The sequence below is a fragment of the Acipenser ruthenus genome, chromosome 45, assembly GCF_902713425.1.
Source record: "Acipenser ruthenus chromosome 45, fAciRut3.2 maternal haplotype, whole genome shotgun sequence".
NCBI lineage: Eukaryota > Metazoa > Chordata > Actinopteri > Acipenseriformes > Acipenseridae > Acipenser > Acipenser ruthenus.
This window is the reverse complement of record NC_081233.1, coordinates 9,487,823-9,502,016: the sequence shown is the minus strand read 5'-3', so window position 1 is coordinate 9,502,016 and position 14,194 is coordinate 9,487,823. Positions and strand designations below refer to the sequence as shown.

At 45.1% G+C, this 14,194-nt stretch overlaps 1 protein-coding gene and 1 long non-coding RNA gene across 2 annotated transcripts in view; one reads left to right on the top strand and one right to left on the bottom strand.

The window, feature by feature from the left end:
• Positions 1-1,607: 1,607 nt before the first annotated feature.
• LOC117401032 (uncharacterized) overlaps positions 1,608-14,194 on the top strand; it is a 16,732-nt gene continuing 4,145 nt past the window's right edge. Inside the window, exons 1-2 of the long non-coding RNA XR_009319749.1 lie at positions 1,608-1,802; positions 2,952-3,032. This is a non-coding gene — a long non-coding RNA (uncharacterized LOC117401032). The remainder of the gene's footprint in view (positions 1,803-2,951; positions 3,033-14,194) is intronic.
• Positions 7,847-14,194, bottom strand: part of LOC117401031 (growth/differentiation factor 11) — a 19,477-nt gene continuing 13,129 nt past the window's right edge. Inside the window, exons 2-3 of the mRNA XM_059013126.1 lie at positions 12,419-12,792; positions 7,847-8,335 (exon numbers count right to left, since the gene is read on the bottom strand). Coding sequence (XP_058869109.1) covers positions 7,955-8,335; positions 12,419-12,792 — 755 coding nt within the window. The 3' untranslated portion in view covers positions 7,847-7,954. The remainder of the gene's footprint in view (positions 8,336-12,418; positions 12,793-14,194) is intronic.

The window sequence follows — 14,194 nt, the reverse complement described above, 5'->3', positions numbered from 1 at the left end:
AAGACCAGGGTGGTAATGGCACAGTTACAGTGTGTGGTTTCTGTGTTGATTTGTTTTTGTGTTCGATACAAGCTCTGTGCCTCCTGTTTGCCCGTGTGGCATGAAGCTTGTTAAGAATGCTCCTGCATCCCTCTGGATGGTGGGTACACGTGTGTTTCTAAGGTTTCTGTACCTTTTATCCAACAATGATTTGATTTGAAGAGGTGATGTTCATTCACCCAAGTACAAAATCCTCTCTATCCATCAGTCTACTCATCAGTCACTAGAAATACTTTAATGAAGAAGAAGAAAAGTCATTGAAAAAAAAAACTGGAAACTCACGATTTCAATAATTAGCTACAACGTTTCACCCCCCTTTACATATTCCAACAATTTATACATAATTAAACAATTTATATATAACGGCAAGAAAAATATGAATTGATTCTTATTTGCCTTTTAAATGTGTTTTTGTTCTAATGCACTCTAATTTATTTTTTGTTTGAGAGGAGGAGGAGGAGGAATTGAAGAGGGGTAGGCAGCGTCTTAAAAGTACCTTCCCACATTGTTGCCAGTAGGTTTGTATCTGTATCCTTTTCATATAAAAGTGTTAGGGATGTGTGTGTGTGTGCGTGCCATGGCTGTTTCTGTGGATCCCCGCTCCCATTATTCCTCCTCTTGTTATGTTAAGCCGGGGCCCCGTGAAACTATCCTTTAATTGAGCGGTGCGAAGGTGTTTACGAGAGGGAAAGCCGTGAAGACCCGCGCGGGCCATTCTTCTCTTTATTACGCTTGCTGATGTCATAAACGCTCGCTCTCCTCCCTCATTCTGAGGGGCTTTTGTCTCACCCCTCTCCTTTTATAAAAGGATGCTATGTTTAAATGCCTTTCTCTCTCTCCCACCCCCCTCCTCTCTCTCTTGTAACACAGATATTTAAGCAGTGTGATAAATATTTAAGCAGTGTGATAAGATCCAGCATCTTGTTCTACAGCATAGTATTGCTCCAGTTGGCAGGGGTTGGGGGAAACGGGGAAGTAGTGCTGGGCGGATTGATTCAGGAGGACACCAGGGTTAGATCCTGCTGCGAAATCTTTTAAAGGACGTATTCCTATTCAAATGAAATGCAGTAATACATGATAAGAGCCTGCAAACACCTGCATAATGTACATGCTTAGGATAAGTAACAAGCATGCATGTGGGAGGAGGAGGAGGAGGAGGAGGGGAGGGGGGACACAAATATCTGTTTTCAACGGCACTGAAGAGGAAGCAAAATGCATTTTGTGCATCGCTGTTACTCCTTAAACATCTCCTCTGCAAAACGTAAGAAAGATCAAAGTTTGAAGAAGTTTGTAGATAATTATTAAAATAGTGAGTTTCTACGTTTATCAGTTACTTCTCCTCTTCATTAAAAGATCACAGTAGATTTATAGTTCCTCTTCGGGGGTTGAAGGAAACAGGTCTGTGATATAAGGCGGTCGGACCGTTCCCCCCCCCCCCCCCTCCCCCTGACGTTGACCTTGAATGAACCGCTTATTGCAGTGCTGCTGTCAGGCTCCTTTTAATGAGCGCTGCTCTCGCAGGGAGGGCCAGCGAATGGCAGAGGCTTGCTGTGCTGGGGGGGCCCGGTGCTGCCAAGCCTTTCACACTCTCTTCTCTGAAATCTCAGCGCTGCCAGCGACCAGCTGGGGATCTGAGCATCGGCAATCTGCTGGCCAGCTCTGCCCAACCCCCCCACTCGAGAGGGTTCGTTTCTGAAAGGGCACCGTTGAGCGTCTCTTAATGCATGCTGCGGAGTGGGGAAGGCAGTGTGTGTTATTACGGGGTGAGCAGGCAGGGTAATGGGTTTTAAAAAGGAATATTTACTTTCTGTTCTTGCTCAGAGTTTTTCTCTTGCTTGTGGAAGTTGTAACTGTGCTGACCTGCAGGAGGTGGGGTGGGGCTGGAGGGGGGGTTACATTGTTTAGATAGCTTGCGTTGGAGTTAATTCTGTGTAATAAGTACAACAAGCGTGCTGAGTTAAAAAAAATAAATAAAGGTGCACCATTAACCAGCTGGCTTACAACATTTCGAATGCGCGGTGCGTTTCAGTTAACTTGAACAGCCTGTTTTTCCAGCTTGTGAGGGGGCTCACAGTCCACTCCAGTCATGCATTTCAAGAGAGTCTCCAAAACGTGCCTGAAATGCACAGGGCTTTATTCTTGGAGAGCGCTTGTGTGTGTGTGTGTGTGTGTGTGCGCGCTGTTCTGTTTTGCACTGTGTCATCACTGGCGTCGTCCTTGTCGGGGTGGCGTGGGTGGTCTCGCTTCGTTTGCATTGGTAAATAGCTCCGTCTCCAGCCCACTTTGTCATCCATTGATTCCCAAACGAGCTGGATGAGGGGCCGCCCTGTCAGGTGACACATTAATTGGGTCATGCCTCGCACCGCGGACGTGATCCGAACAATGGGGGGGGGCTCGGCACTAAACCTTTCACATCCAGTCGTTAGTTTATTTATTTTTTTATTTCTGCCCTGTTCTGTTTAGTGTGTATCAAACCCCCCCCCCCCCCCCCCCCCCCCCCGCCCTCCCTGCAGAAATCTCTTCTGGTATTTAATGATATTTCTGAGCCAGGGCATTTCTTAGGAGTGGGCACCGGATTGCACTTTTGAAAGATAAAGTGTCTGTCGGTCGTTATCTGGGGCTGGGCGACTGTATCAGGTAATGAACTGTTTGAAGTCACGTTGGGGATTGCAGTGTGTGCATCGTCATGAACACGTACAAAAGCACGGACGCCTGCTCTGAGAATTCACAACACACAGTTTCAATTCAGAATTCAGTAATTGCACCTTTTGTGTGTGTGTGGTGGTGGTGGTTTTTGTGATGTGATCTGTGCTAAGGTGAGTGCGCTGTTCAGATCTTACCTTTCTGATCCAGGAATGTTGCATGCAGTCTCTTGAGCACATGTTTTTATACAAGTCTGTGCTGCGTTGCAGGTGGAAACCGTCGCCAATCAAGGAGCACACTTTTGACCATGGCAGAACTGTAGCGTTGGTGTCCGGTCTGGAACCAGCAAGGTAAGGATTCTTGACAACGAAAACCTAAGCTTGTTCAATTCTCCAGGGTGTCTGATGATTCACATATGGTAGCAGGGTTGGAAACTTGCACTAGCCCTGCGCCCCCCGGTCCTGAGTTTCAGAACACCTCCACCTTGTTTAGGGTATATTATTGAAATAAACAGGTGCAGAGAGTTTGAACAATCAGGCCCCTTGCTAAGCCTGCTCTGAACTGATCGCACAGGAATAAGTCTCTCTTGAATGTGTAGGGTGACTATTAGGATCTGTTCATGCAGCTATGAGGGAAGGGACAGTATGTTTAACAGGGGCTGCTCTATCAATTCAATGATACTCTTAATTGATGGGAGTTCAGAAAGCGAGGGCTGGCGTGCGTTTCTAACCCTGCCAAAGTCTGGGTGACGTTTCATCTCTGCCAGGTGTGCTAGACCAGTGTATTCTCTTTGGTTTTTAAAATATATAAACAAATAGGCTAAATAAATGATTTATTGTACAAAAAAAAAATGCTGAACAAAGCAAATGGGAAATCAAATTGGATATAACAGTTATAATATACACACCATAATAATAATACAACAAATGGGATCAATTTAGTTTATACAACATGTCAAAAAAAAAAAAAAAAAAAAAAATGACGACCAAAATAAAATAAACAAGTAGAAAGCAGAGCGTCTGCCAGCTTGTAATCTGAACATGGAAATAAATGGGACGTGAGAGTTTCTATTTACACATCAGGGTTTAGCACTGACCTTAAACAGCCAGGCACACAGTACAGCCAGGCACACAGTACAGCCAGGCACACAGTACAGCCAGGCACACAGTACTGGGAGTGCGTGCGTGCGTGCGGGCGGGACGCACTGTCTCAACAAAATGACAATACAACACGTTGCTGTGAGCTGGAGGTGTAATTAGGCTATTAACCAATCCTCCGCCTTCTATAATTCGTGCCTTTTCATGAATGAAGCATTTCCATTAAACTCAGCTGGCAATACCTGCTTTGTGTAATTGACAGCACTGCCTGGCTTATTTGCACAATTAAGCGACATGCTTCTGAACCTGGGAATAATGCAGCTGTAGCGTGCGCTGCCGGGCTTGAACTCGAGCGAGCTTTTAAAGGGGCATTGCAGCTTTATTTATAACAGAGACACACTATGGTGGAAGTACCGGTCCGATTTTTCAGATTTGAAACTGCTTTTAAAAAGTCCAGCCCTGAAAAGGTAACTCTCATTTGCACCGGCTGCAGAGTAAAAGATTGCTGGCTGCTTTTGGTCTCGTTTTGGTCGTTGGATTATTAAATGCTGAACCGCCGCTTTGGGGGGGGGGGAGGGGGGGTTTGGCTGCACGAGATTTATTTTCTTGTTTTGCGTTCTCCTCTTTCAACATGCGCTCCTTTTAAAACCTGAGTCAATAGCAGCTGGACCTTCAAAAGCCACAGGAAATCCAGCTGTTTCAGAACCACTACTTCTAAATATCCGGAACGACAGTAAAACCGACGGCACAAGGAAGTAACAGCCATGTGTTTATTATACAGGAGGCTGTGATTGCGTGTCAGTGCTTTCTCTTTGCAGGGCAAACAGGAGCTGAGGTTCATGCAGTAATCACTTGTGGCTCCGGAGGGGAGGGTCTGTGCAGAGCTTTAAAACGAAGAAGCTTGACGTCTTCCCAGATCAGCGGTAACATCAGAGGGCGAGCGGTTTCAATTCGTCACCGCTTGGGAGTGCTTCAGGAGGGCAGGGCCAAGATCCCCCCCAAAGAGAAAAGGAGGTTGGTTGGAGTGAAAGCGAGGACGTGTTACTAGCGTTGTAAATCTTGTGAACAGAAGTGTGAAACAGTAAAAGAGACAGGCCTTGCGTTTGGGATCATCTGCAGTGTTCAGTGTTGCTGGAAGCCTGGTCTCTTCAGATAGGCCTGCAAGGGGAAGCCAACCACAGCCGCTGCTTGAAAACTCTTTCTGTTTTTATAATTAAGAAGCCGCGCTCTGGTTAGGAACCGCTCGGCTCGCTCCGTGCGATTTGTGCAGCTTTTTCAGATTTTTTTTTCTATTGGAGAAACAGTCGAATTGTTTAAATGTTCCAATTCCTCGCCAGACCGAAACGAGTCTAAGATCGTAAGAATCGTGCCGGCGCAGAAGAAGGGCGTTCGCTGACGTGTTCTGTGCTGTTCTAGCTGAGACTTTGCTTTTAATCAGCATTGTTGGAGTCAGTGCTCTTTAATGATGTCGTTCACATTCAACCTGCCTGTGCGTGTGTGTGCGTGTGCGTGAGAGAGAGAGATTTTCAGCAATTCAGGAGAAAACATTAACCAACCAGCAAAATAAAAAAAAAATCTCCCCACCACACAATTCACAAAAAGACTTCTGTTTTTTTTTTTTCCCTCTCTAGAGAAGCAGATGGTCCTTATTCTTTCAAGCACCAAAGGATATCGGTTGATGCAAATTGATGCGATAGATTATGCTGTTTTAAATTCATGACGTGCTCTATTTCTCCAGGAATTGGAGAAAGGGGGTGGGGTGGGGGAGGAAAAAAACAAATATCCATTTTATATAACAAATAAAAACCTTTAGAATAATGACAATCAAATATAAACGGACTCTCACTGCTATATTCACCCTGCTCGAGTGATATCGGAAGCTTAGACACCAAGCTTATTATAAAGTTATAGAATCTGTTGGCGAGCGCTTCTTGTGCTCAAACAAAAACGAAACCAACCCCAAAAAAAACAAAATCCTCTTTTTGCGAATGACTACCCATAGTGCAAAATTTATTGTTGGTCAGGTAGAGAGCCTGTTAAGGATTTTAAACATTTTATAAAGAAAGTTTCTTTCCTTGCTCCCCTTGCTATTTTTTTCCCCTCAAGTCTCTTCCTTTGTCCAACAGCGTAGTGCTTCTGTTTCAAACAAGAGGTGCCTCTGCTCAAGTGTCCCAGAGACTGTGGAAACCCTCGTTGCGTTTTCAAGTTCATCATTGTTTCGTTAGTAGTTTTATCTTTTCTTAACTACAATATAAAAAGGGGGTGGGGGGGTGGTCTTGAAGTGGTAACGGTGGGCTAGAAGCAGCTGTTTCACAGCAGCTCTCTGACGATTCCTTTGTGTCTTCACATGGATTTCATGCAGCTGGTTTGAAACCCACAGCGTGACATTCCCACTGCTTCATTCTACCGGCTCCTGCTGCTGCTTTTTATTAAGTATCGTTGCAGATGTCTTTCAAAATGATATTGCATCCCTTATAAAATGTGCACAGCATTTTTTCCATGATGCTGTGCTTTCAGCATAGTTTTTCTTTTTTGCTTGAGAGTGGTTTACCATGCTTTTACTATGCTTTGCTGTGCTTTTACTGTGGGACGTTTTTATAAGGGATGTAGTGCGCTGTTGTTTGGAGTCCTGCGTGTTTTTGAAAGCGGTGGGAATGTTCTGACAGGCTGTATCCCCAGCATGCTTTGCTCCCGTGATGCAGATCCAGCGTCGCAGCAAACGGATCCGCCGGGCTTGAAATGAAACGTTCGCCACCGATAGGGATGAAGCGATCAGGGCGCACGAGACAAGCGATTTTTGGAAACTGGAATGATCTTGGGGGTCAGCGGACGATGTCTGGGGTTTGGCTTGGAGACCCCAGTTTGGGGGGCTTGCACGTTTAAGAGAGAGTGTAAGATCGAGGGGGCGCTGTCGCTGACCAAACGATAAAAAAAAGATCAGCCTGGAAATGTGTTGACCAACTGGGCCTACTGCCAAGATAATGGCATTGCCGTATCCCAATAAAAAAGATAACAGCCTGACCAGTTGTTACAGTTCAGTGGTTCAACGCTGTTTGCTGAGCCTCCTGTCAAGTTAGACACGGAAGTGAGAGAAAGAGGGACCCCAATCTATCGTCCTTCAACCTTCAATTAAAAAAAAAAAAAAAGCTTATTCTAAAATATATATATTTATATAAAATTAACATGTACAGACATACGACAAAAGCAAAAGTCATACTGTGTGCTCTGTTTTATATAAGGGAGGTGGGCAAGCCTTCTGTCCTGGAAGATGCGGAGTGGCTGGTTTTGAAAAATCCCTTTCAGGTCTTTATGAATTGCCTGGGCCGCCTGTGGTACACGTGAAGGAACCCACTAAAGATTCGTTATCCTTTGGAAACATCCCAAGAATGAAAGCGCCTTCTGTAGGCTTCCCACGGTGTAGGTTTAAGCTTGAGTTTGCCTGAAGACTGAGCTGGAGTGTAGTCCTCCTTGTGCAAGGCTGGAGGATTGTGTCCAGTGGAAGTCCTGCTGGTTTCACTGGAGATCTTACCCTTGAAGATGAGTTTCTGCAAGTGGATGAAATACTTTTGTGTTTTTTTTTGGAATGCATTAATTTGTAGTCTCTGTCAGAACGTGCGCTACGATGCAGCTCCTGGTTATGAATTGGAATTCCAGAGATCCCGTCTGAAAATAATTTGTCGGGGGGGAGGGGGAGGGGTGCAGGACAGCAACGATCTATAATTACTGCCTTCATGAGCAGAATACACAGAAAAGAATATATGAGGCTATCCTAATAGGGGATCGCGTTTTAATACAAAATATTATCTTTATCTACAGCGCAGGGACGAAGTCTTCATTTAAGATCGATAGAAAGCTTTCTCTTTTTTTTTTTTGTAAACTTTTTTCAATTTACATTTTTGTATTTTTTTATTTTTATGAAATCGATCTCTTCTGGTTCGAAGCCACTTTAGTTTGATCCTTTTCTGCTTATTGCACAGTGCATGGTGTCCTATTTATATATATATATATATATATATATATATATATATATATATATATATATATAAAATTCCAACAATGATGTGGTAGTAGTTCTTGATTTAATTTTTTATTTTTTATTTTATAAAAGTTTTTTTTTTCTTGGTCGGGACGGTACCGGGGCGGGGGTGGGGGGTGTAGAGGGGGGTTGTAAGTTTTTAGGAGCACCCGCAGCGGTCGACCACCATGCCTGGGATCTTCCCGTGGATGATTTGCTGCTTGTCGTTGAAGTACAGCATGTTGATGGGCGACATCTTGGTGGGGGTGCAGCACGGGCCGGCAGAGCCCCGAGGGTTGGCGTGTTGCACCAGGTGGGTGTGGGGGTACTTCTGCATGAACATGTACTCGCACTGGCCGGAGCAGTAGTTGGCTTTGTATCTCTTGGGCGCGATGATCCAGTCCCAGCCGAACGCCTCGAAGTCGACGGTGAGCGGGTAGCGACAGCAGCGGGACTCCAGCGAGTGCTCGTCGCAGTCCAGGCCCAGGTTGCGTCGCGAACGCTTTGACGTCTCCATCACCTTCACCTCCAGGAACGGTTGCTTTGAAAAGAAAGAAAGAGACAAAACAGGGACGTTCAGACAGGGTAGAGTCAGTTTCGCAAAACAACTCATGCCAACTCCGGTCATTTAATTAGTAATTTTTATCTAAAGCGACTTGGAGGCTAGGGGGGTGAACTATGCCTCAACAAAGTCGCTTGCAGTAGGACCTCGGTTTGACGTCTCACCCGAAGGACGGTCGTCCACATCGGGTTTCAGAGGCTGTTGATTAAAAAGGGATCGTTTTGATACCTGATTAGAGGTGTAGTTGGTTCACTTGGGTGATCGGTGCTATGGCTGTAACAAGTATCTGCGCTGGAGCGGCCCTCGCTGTGCAGCGTTATCTTGTGCTGTAAAGCTGCTAATCATTTGCAGGTTTTTTCAACGCGTTCAGGATCCGCGTTTCCAACCAGGTCCTTAATTACCGAACTCGGCTGCCCAGAGCCTGGCTCCAACTATTTGTTTAGGTAAATGAAAACATATTTAAAAAAAAAAAAAAAAGAAAAGAAAAAAACTTTGACATGCGTCCTAAACTGCTGTAGCTGAGTACTGACGACAGACAGTCTAGCAGCTTATCTGTTGCCAGGAGCGCTGAAGGAAAACCCGCCCGCCCGTTCTGGGTGTGTTGCAGGTGAAGGTCAAGGTCTGCTGCCAGCTAAGTCAACACAAGAAGCAGTCCTGAAGAAATGCCGCATTCATTCAGGGAGGCAGTGACCGTGGAAAGCACGTGCAGCGCGTTCAAGCACCCCGCGACTTCAGGGGGACTCTTAATTAAAGCACTTTGAGATTTATAAACTGTTACACTCCCCCCTCGACATGTGTTTGGGTTTTAACAGGCTGCAGCCTGCTCGCCCCGGGCTGCCAGAACGATACTGCGCTCAGCCAGTCTGGAGGTGTCCCGATCCCTGACCTGAGGGCCAAATGTTACCCCCTCCTGCAACCTCTGACCTCCCCCCCCCTTCGATTGAATCTGGCAAGCAGATTTAATAAGCAGTCAGTCCATGACTTCTGGCATACTGTTTCAAGACATGAAAAACGATGTACCAATCTCTGTGTGCTGAACAGAATCGAGGCATGGTTTTAACACTCGACAAATTGTCTGTTTGGTCCAGATATGCCTGTCCCAAGATCAATATCGGTACTGTTGGCAGTCTTGCTTAAAGCCTGTTCTTTTAAACAGAGAACAAAGAATCTGGCAGTGCCTACAGCTAAATCACCCTGAGCTGTTTTAACCCCCCCCAAAATGTATAAATTCAGGTTCACAACAATTCCCCCTAGCATGTAAACTAAGGGTCTGACCAGCGCCATCTGAAACAACAATGGCAGCTGAAGTCTGTCTTCAGTAAGCGAGGTCTGTTTGCACACTGATCAGAATCAGCAGCCAGGTTTAATGAATAGACCAGTGAACCGCACTGACCTCCGCTCGTGCTGCAGGAGGCGGGACCCTCATCCGCACAGAGCAGCAGCAAAGCTACCTTCACCCCTCTCCTCCAGCAACCTCTCGTCTCGCAACAAAGGAAGGAGAAAAAAAAGCCATCCTTCACCAAGGCAGAATGGGATGGAGCCACACAAAAGATTCTGTAAAGGACAATGAAGGAGTACGCTGCAAACACAAAAGCTGTGTGCCACAGAAAAGTAGTGTGTGTGTGCGTGCATGTATGTGTGTGTGTGTGTGTGCGTGCATGTATGTGTGCGTGTGTGTGTATATATATATATGTATTGAATATTCAGCTATGGCTAAGAGTTTTGCATCACCTACAATTTTAGGATTGAGACATTGTTAAAAATGAACATGATTTAGATCTTTTATTTAACCGAAGAAACAACAAAATGATATTGCGTGTTAGATTTCAAAATGTCACATTTTTCAATGTGTCAGCTTTTCGTTAAGTATACGGGGAAAACTACAAAGCGGTATTAATTCGATATGTTAACGCAACATTATTCAGCAGGTTTCATTCGACTTTATGAAGCAACATTTGTTAATCCTATAGGGTGATGCAAAACCTTTGGCCATAGGTGTGTGTGTGTGTGTGTGTGTGTGTGTGTGTGTGTGTGTGTGTGTGTGTGTGTGTGTGTGTGTGTGTGTGTGTGTGTGTGTGTGTGTGTATATATACGCACACACAGTGTTCCCTCGTTGGCTCTTTATAGTTTACAAGGCGCTCCGGTAACAGCTCTTGTTGCTTCATCATGCCGTTACGCTGGCATTCTTGTTATAAGACAAAACGCAAATCACAATGGTGTTTTTCCTGTGACCGTGTGCAGAAGTGTTATTAAGTGGGTCCAGCAATCCCCACGGGTGCAAAACCCCAGCTGTGTTAACACAGAGTTAGAGAGCGAATGCATTTCGCTCTGCCATAGCTCGGCTCATTAACAAACCTTGGGTGTGCTGGAGCTTTATCTCTCTGCCTCTTCGTAACAGTTTGATCACATTTAGGTGATAAAAAAACCTATTCAAAAATGTGTCGTGAACTACTGAGAAATGGCGGTGTATTAAAATTATTCATGGCTGACCATTGTACCGGAGTAGGAGAAGCTTGTGAAACCGACTTCAGTGATAGTCAGCGCTGCGTATAAATCAAAATCAAATTCACAGCTATCCTGTCTGCTGCGTCGCACTGAACCACCTGCCAAAGGTGGACCTCACTCTCACTCTCGCTCTCACTCTCACTCTCTCACTGTCGCTCGCTCACTCTCTCACTCTCGCTGTTGCTCTCTCTCAACTGTTTGCTGCTCCTGATTTGAGTTTCTAAACAAGGCTGAAACGCTTGATGGTTTTTTTGGTCTCTTTTGGGGGGTCGTCAAGACGGGGGTCATTGTCACGAATGAGCAGCTGGGATGACCAGGGGTACAGTTTCATAATCACTGAGGTTCACAGCCCTGCCGGTGGGAGGCTGGAAAGCTGTCTGTCGTGGTGCTGTGTGAGGTGTAGACGGCTCGCGGTTGGGTGTGTGGGAACGTCTAGAAGCAGCAGATAAATCGGGGGGATTTTTCAGGGACCGGTTTGGATGAACTCGTGTACCGCAGGTGGGGTACCCTACTGTGGGATGGGCACCCCTTCATTATTATAATAATAATAAGGCATTATCCACAAGGGCATAATGTAAGGGTAATGTTAAGAAGCCAAATGGATATGTTGAAATTTTTTTACAGAATGCCGCCTCTGATTGAACTTGAGAAAATCCTAGAATTGAGCTGTGCATCGCCTGCAATGATAGTATTTCACATGACCTCCATATGACAGCCGCATTCGCTCCGAGGTCATTGTCAAGGTCACCGTCAGAGTTGACATAACCTTGCATATATTCAGTCGCAACCTCAAATGTTTTCTGAGAGATTAGGGCTAGTGTTCTGCTTTCTAGAATACTTTACACTTCCAGAATACACATGCAGACCCAACGTGGAGCCAGAAATTCAGAGTGTTCGGTCTTCATCATTCACGAGCCAAACAAAGTCACATGCTCAAAGGGAAGCAGTTGTAATAAGTAGGGGTGTAATGATTCATTGTGTCGGTGACTCGTGACACTTTCTTTACATGATAGATCGACGCACCGCAACAGAGTTATATATCGTTTGTATTGAGACAAAACCAAAAGCACAACAGCTTGTTGTGGTTCATCAAGGGGTGATGGAAAGAAGTTGTCTGTTGTATTATAGCTGGTGTGGATGCATGCTCTCCCTGTCCCATATACATTTGATCACATTACGCGTCATACAAGTAGCCCATTAGGGCAGCAGTGTGGAGTAGTGGTTAGGGCTCTGGACTCTTGACCGGAGGGTCGTGGGTTCGATCCCAGGTGGGGGACACTGCTGCTGTACCCTTGAGCAAGGTACTTTACCTAGATTGCTCCAGTAAAAACCCAACTGTATAAATGAAAAAATAATGTGATATCTTGTAACAATTGTAAGTCGCCCTGGATAAGGGCGTCTGCTAAGAAATAAATACTAATAATAATAATAATAATAATCATGACGGGTATCGTGCGCCATCTCGCGACCTGCCTGTCGTATTATTATTATTATTATTATTATTATTATTATTATTATTATTATTATTAATAATAGTAATGAGTAAGCGTGCCTCACCAGCCCCTCCTCCCCTGGTCCCAGGGAGGTCACTGCCAGGTCGTTCCCGCCCTCGTCGAAGGCGTTGATGTCGATCCCCCAGTTGGTGTGCGGCTGCTTGAACCAGTTCTGCAGCACGTGCTTGAAGTCGATGCTCTGCCAGTGGCCGGCGCGCGAGTTCAGCTCGATCTTCAGCGAGCGGATCCGGATGTGCCGGCTGCCCTCCTCCGTGACGGGCTTGAGCCGCAGGATCTGCAGGTACACCGTGGAGGTCTTCTGCAGCGGCCGCAGGTACACCCACAGCTGCGCCTTCAGCACCTTGGTGAACATGATCTTGGGGTTGAACTTGAAGAAGCAGCAGCTGGGTTTGCCCTCCACCTGGACGAGGGGCTCCGCTGGGGGGAGAAAGGCAAGTGGGGTCAGTCTTTAATGGAATGAGGGGGTTGCTTCTTAACCCTAACCCTAAGCCCCCTCCCCCCCCAGAACTCTCTGTAGTATAGAGTGGATATATACCATGAATAAGGCTGTATTTTTTTTTTTTTTATGGTTTATCACAGATTTCATGATTTCCGTGTAATATGTAGCTCCCGTCTGAAAATTCCCATTTGCGAAAGAATACTGTAACTATACATATCGTGGAAGCATGCATTTATTTTAGCACTTAAAATAAAACACATCAGGTGTTTCCTTTAGTGACGCACTGCCTGTCACAGTGAGGAACGCTGGCGGACGGTTTAGTTTGCTTCCGGTGAATGATTGAACTCACACTGCGCAGAGCTGCATGATTTCTTTAAAACGTCTTCAACAAAAAAGACTGCAGCTGCATCAAAGATAGGAAATATTTCTGCTAAAGATCGCTCTGTCCAGCACAAGAAGGGGACGTTTCACATGCCTGTAGTTATTTTTACTGTTATTGATGGTTTTTTTATGATTCACTGATGATGAAAATAGAATGTCTTTTAAAAGGTGGGCAAAATATTCTGCAATTTAGTATTGACTGTTGTTCTGGCACCTATTTCAATATTTAGGAACATTTGAGAAAAATGAACATGAACGTGACAAAGACGTTTTCTTTTCTGCTTTAATAAATATTATGTGTATTTGTGAAATATCTATTATTTTTTTAAAACAGTGATGTGCCATGAAATAAGCCATTTTTATACAGTGAACAAAAAATGCAGCCCAGAACGTGAACGTTCACAGAGTGTGTCTGATTCTGCAACGCGTGAACCGAAATCAGAATTGAATTCCCTTCGATCCAGATCTGCTTAGCTGTGTAATTTAAGAACAGAAGAACATAAGAAAGTTTATAAACGGGAGGAGGCCATTCGGCCCATCTTGCTCGTTTTGTTGTTAGTAGCTTATTGATCCCAGAATCTCATCAAGCAGCTTCTTGAAGGATCCCTAGTCACTCTGTCATTAGATTTTAATTTACTCGGCAGCGTGGAATATCACAAAGTGTCCAGATTGCCAGATCTCTCAACACTTTGCTGCACAAACCTAAATACAGATTCCTAGCGCGTGCTTCACAGTGAAAGGGGGCATTGCCTGATGGAAGATAAACTAGGCTTGCTAAACTCCAGCACTTGAGAGAAGCAGTGGCTTGCAGATGCTTTCGTTAACCTTTTAGTCTAACTAGCTGCTTGTAGGATGATCGGCCAACAATGCTACACAATGCACAAAACACAACATACATCAACAATAGAAACATGTGCCTTCTAATATATATATATATGTATATGTATGGCATGGCATCAGAAGCCTGCAAGTACCTCCACTGTTTGCACACTTTCCCTT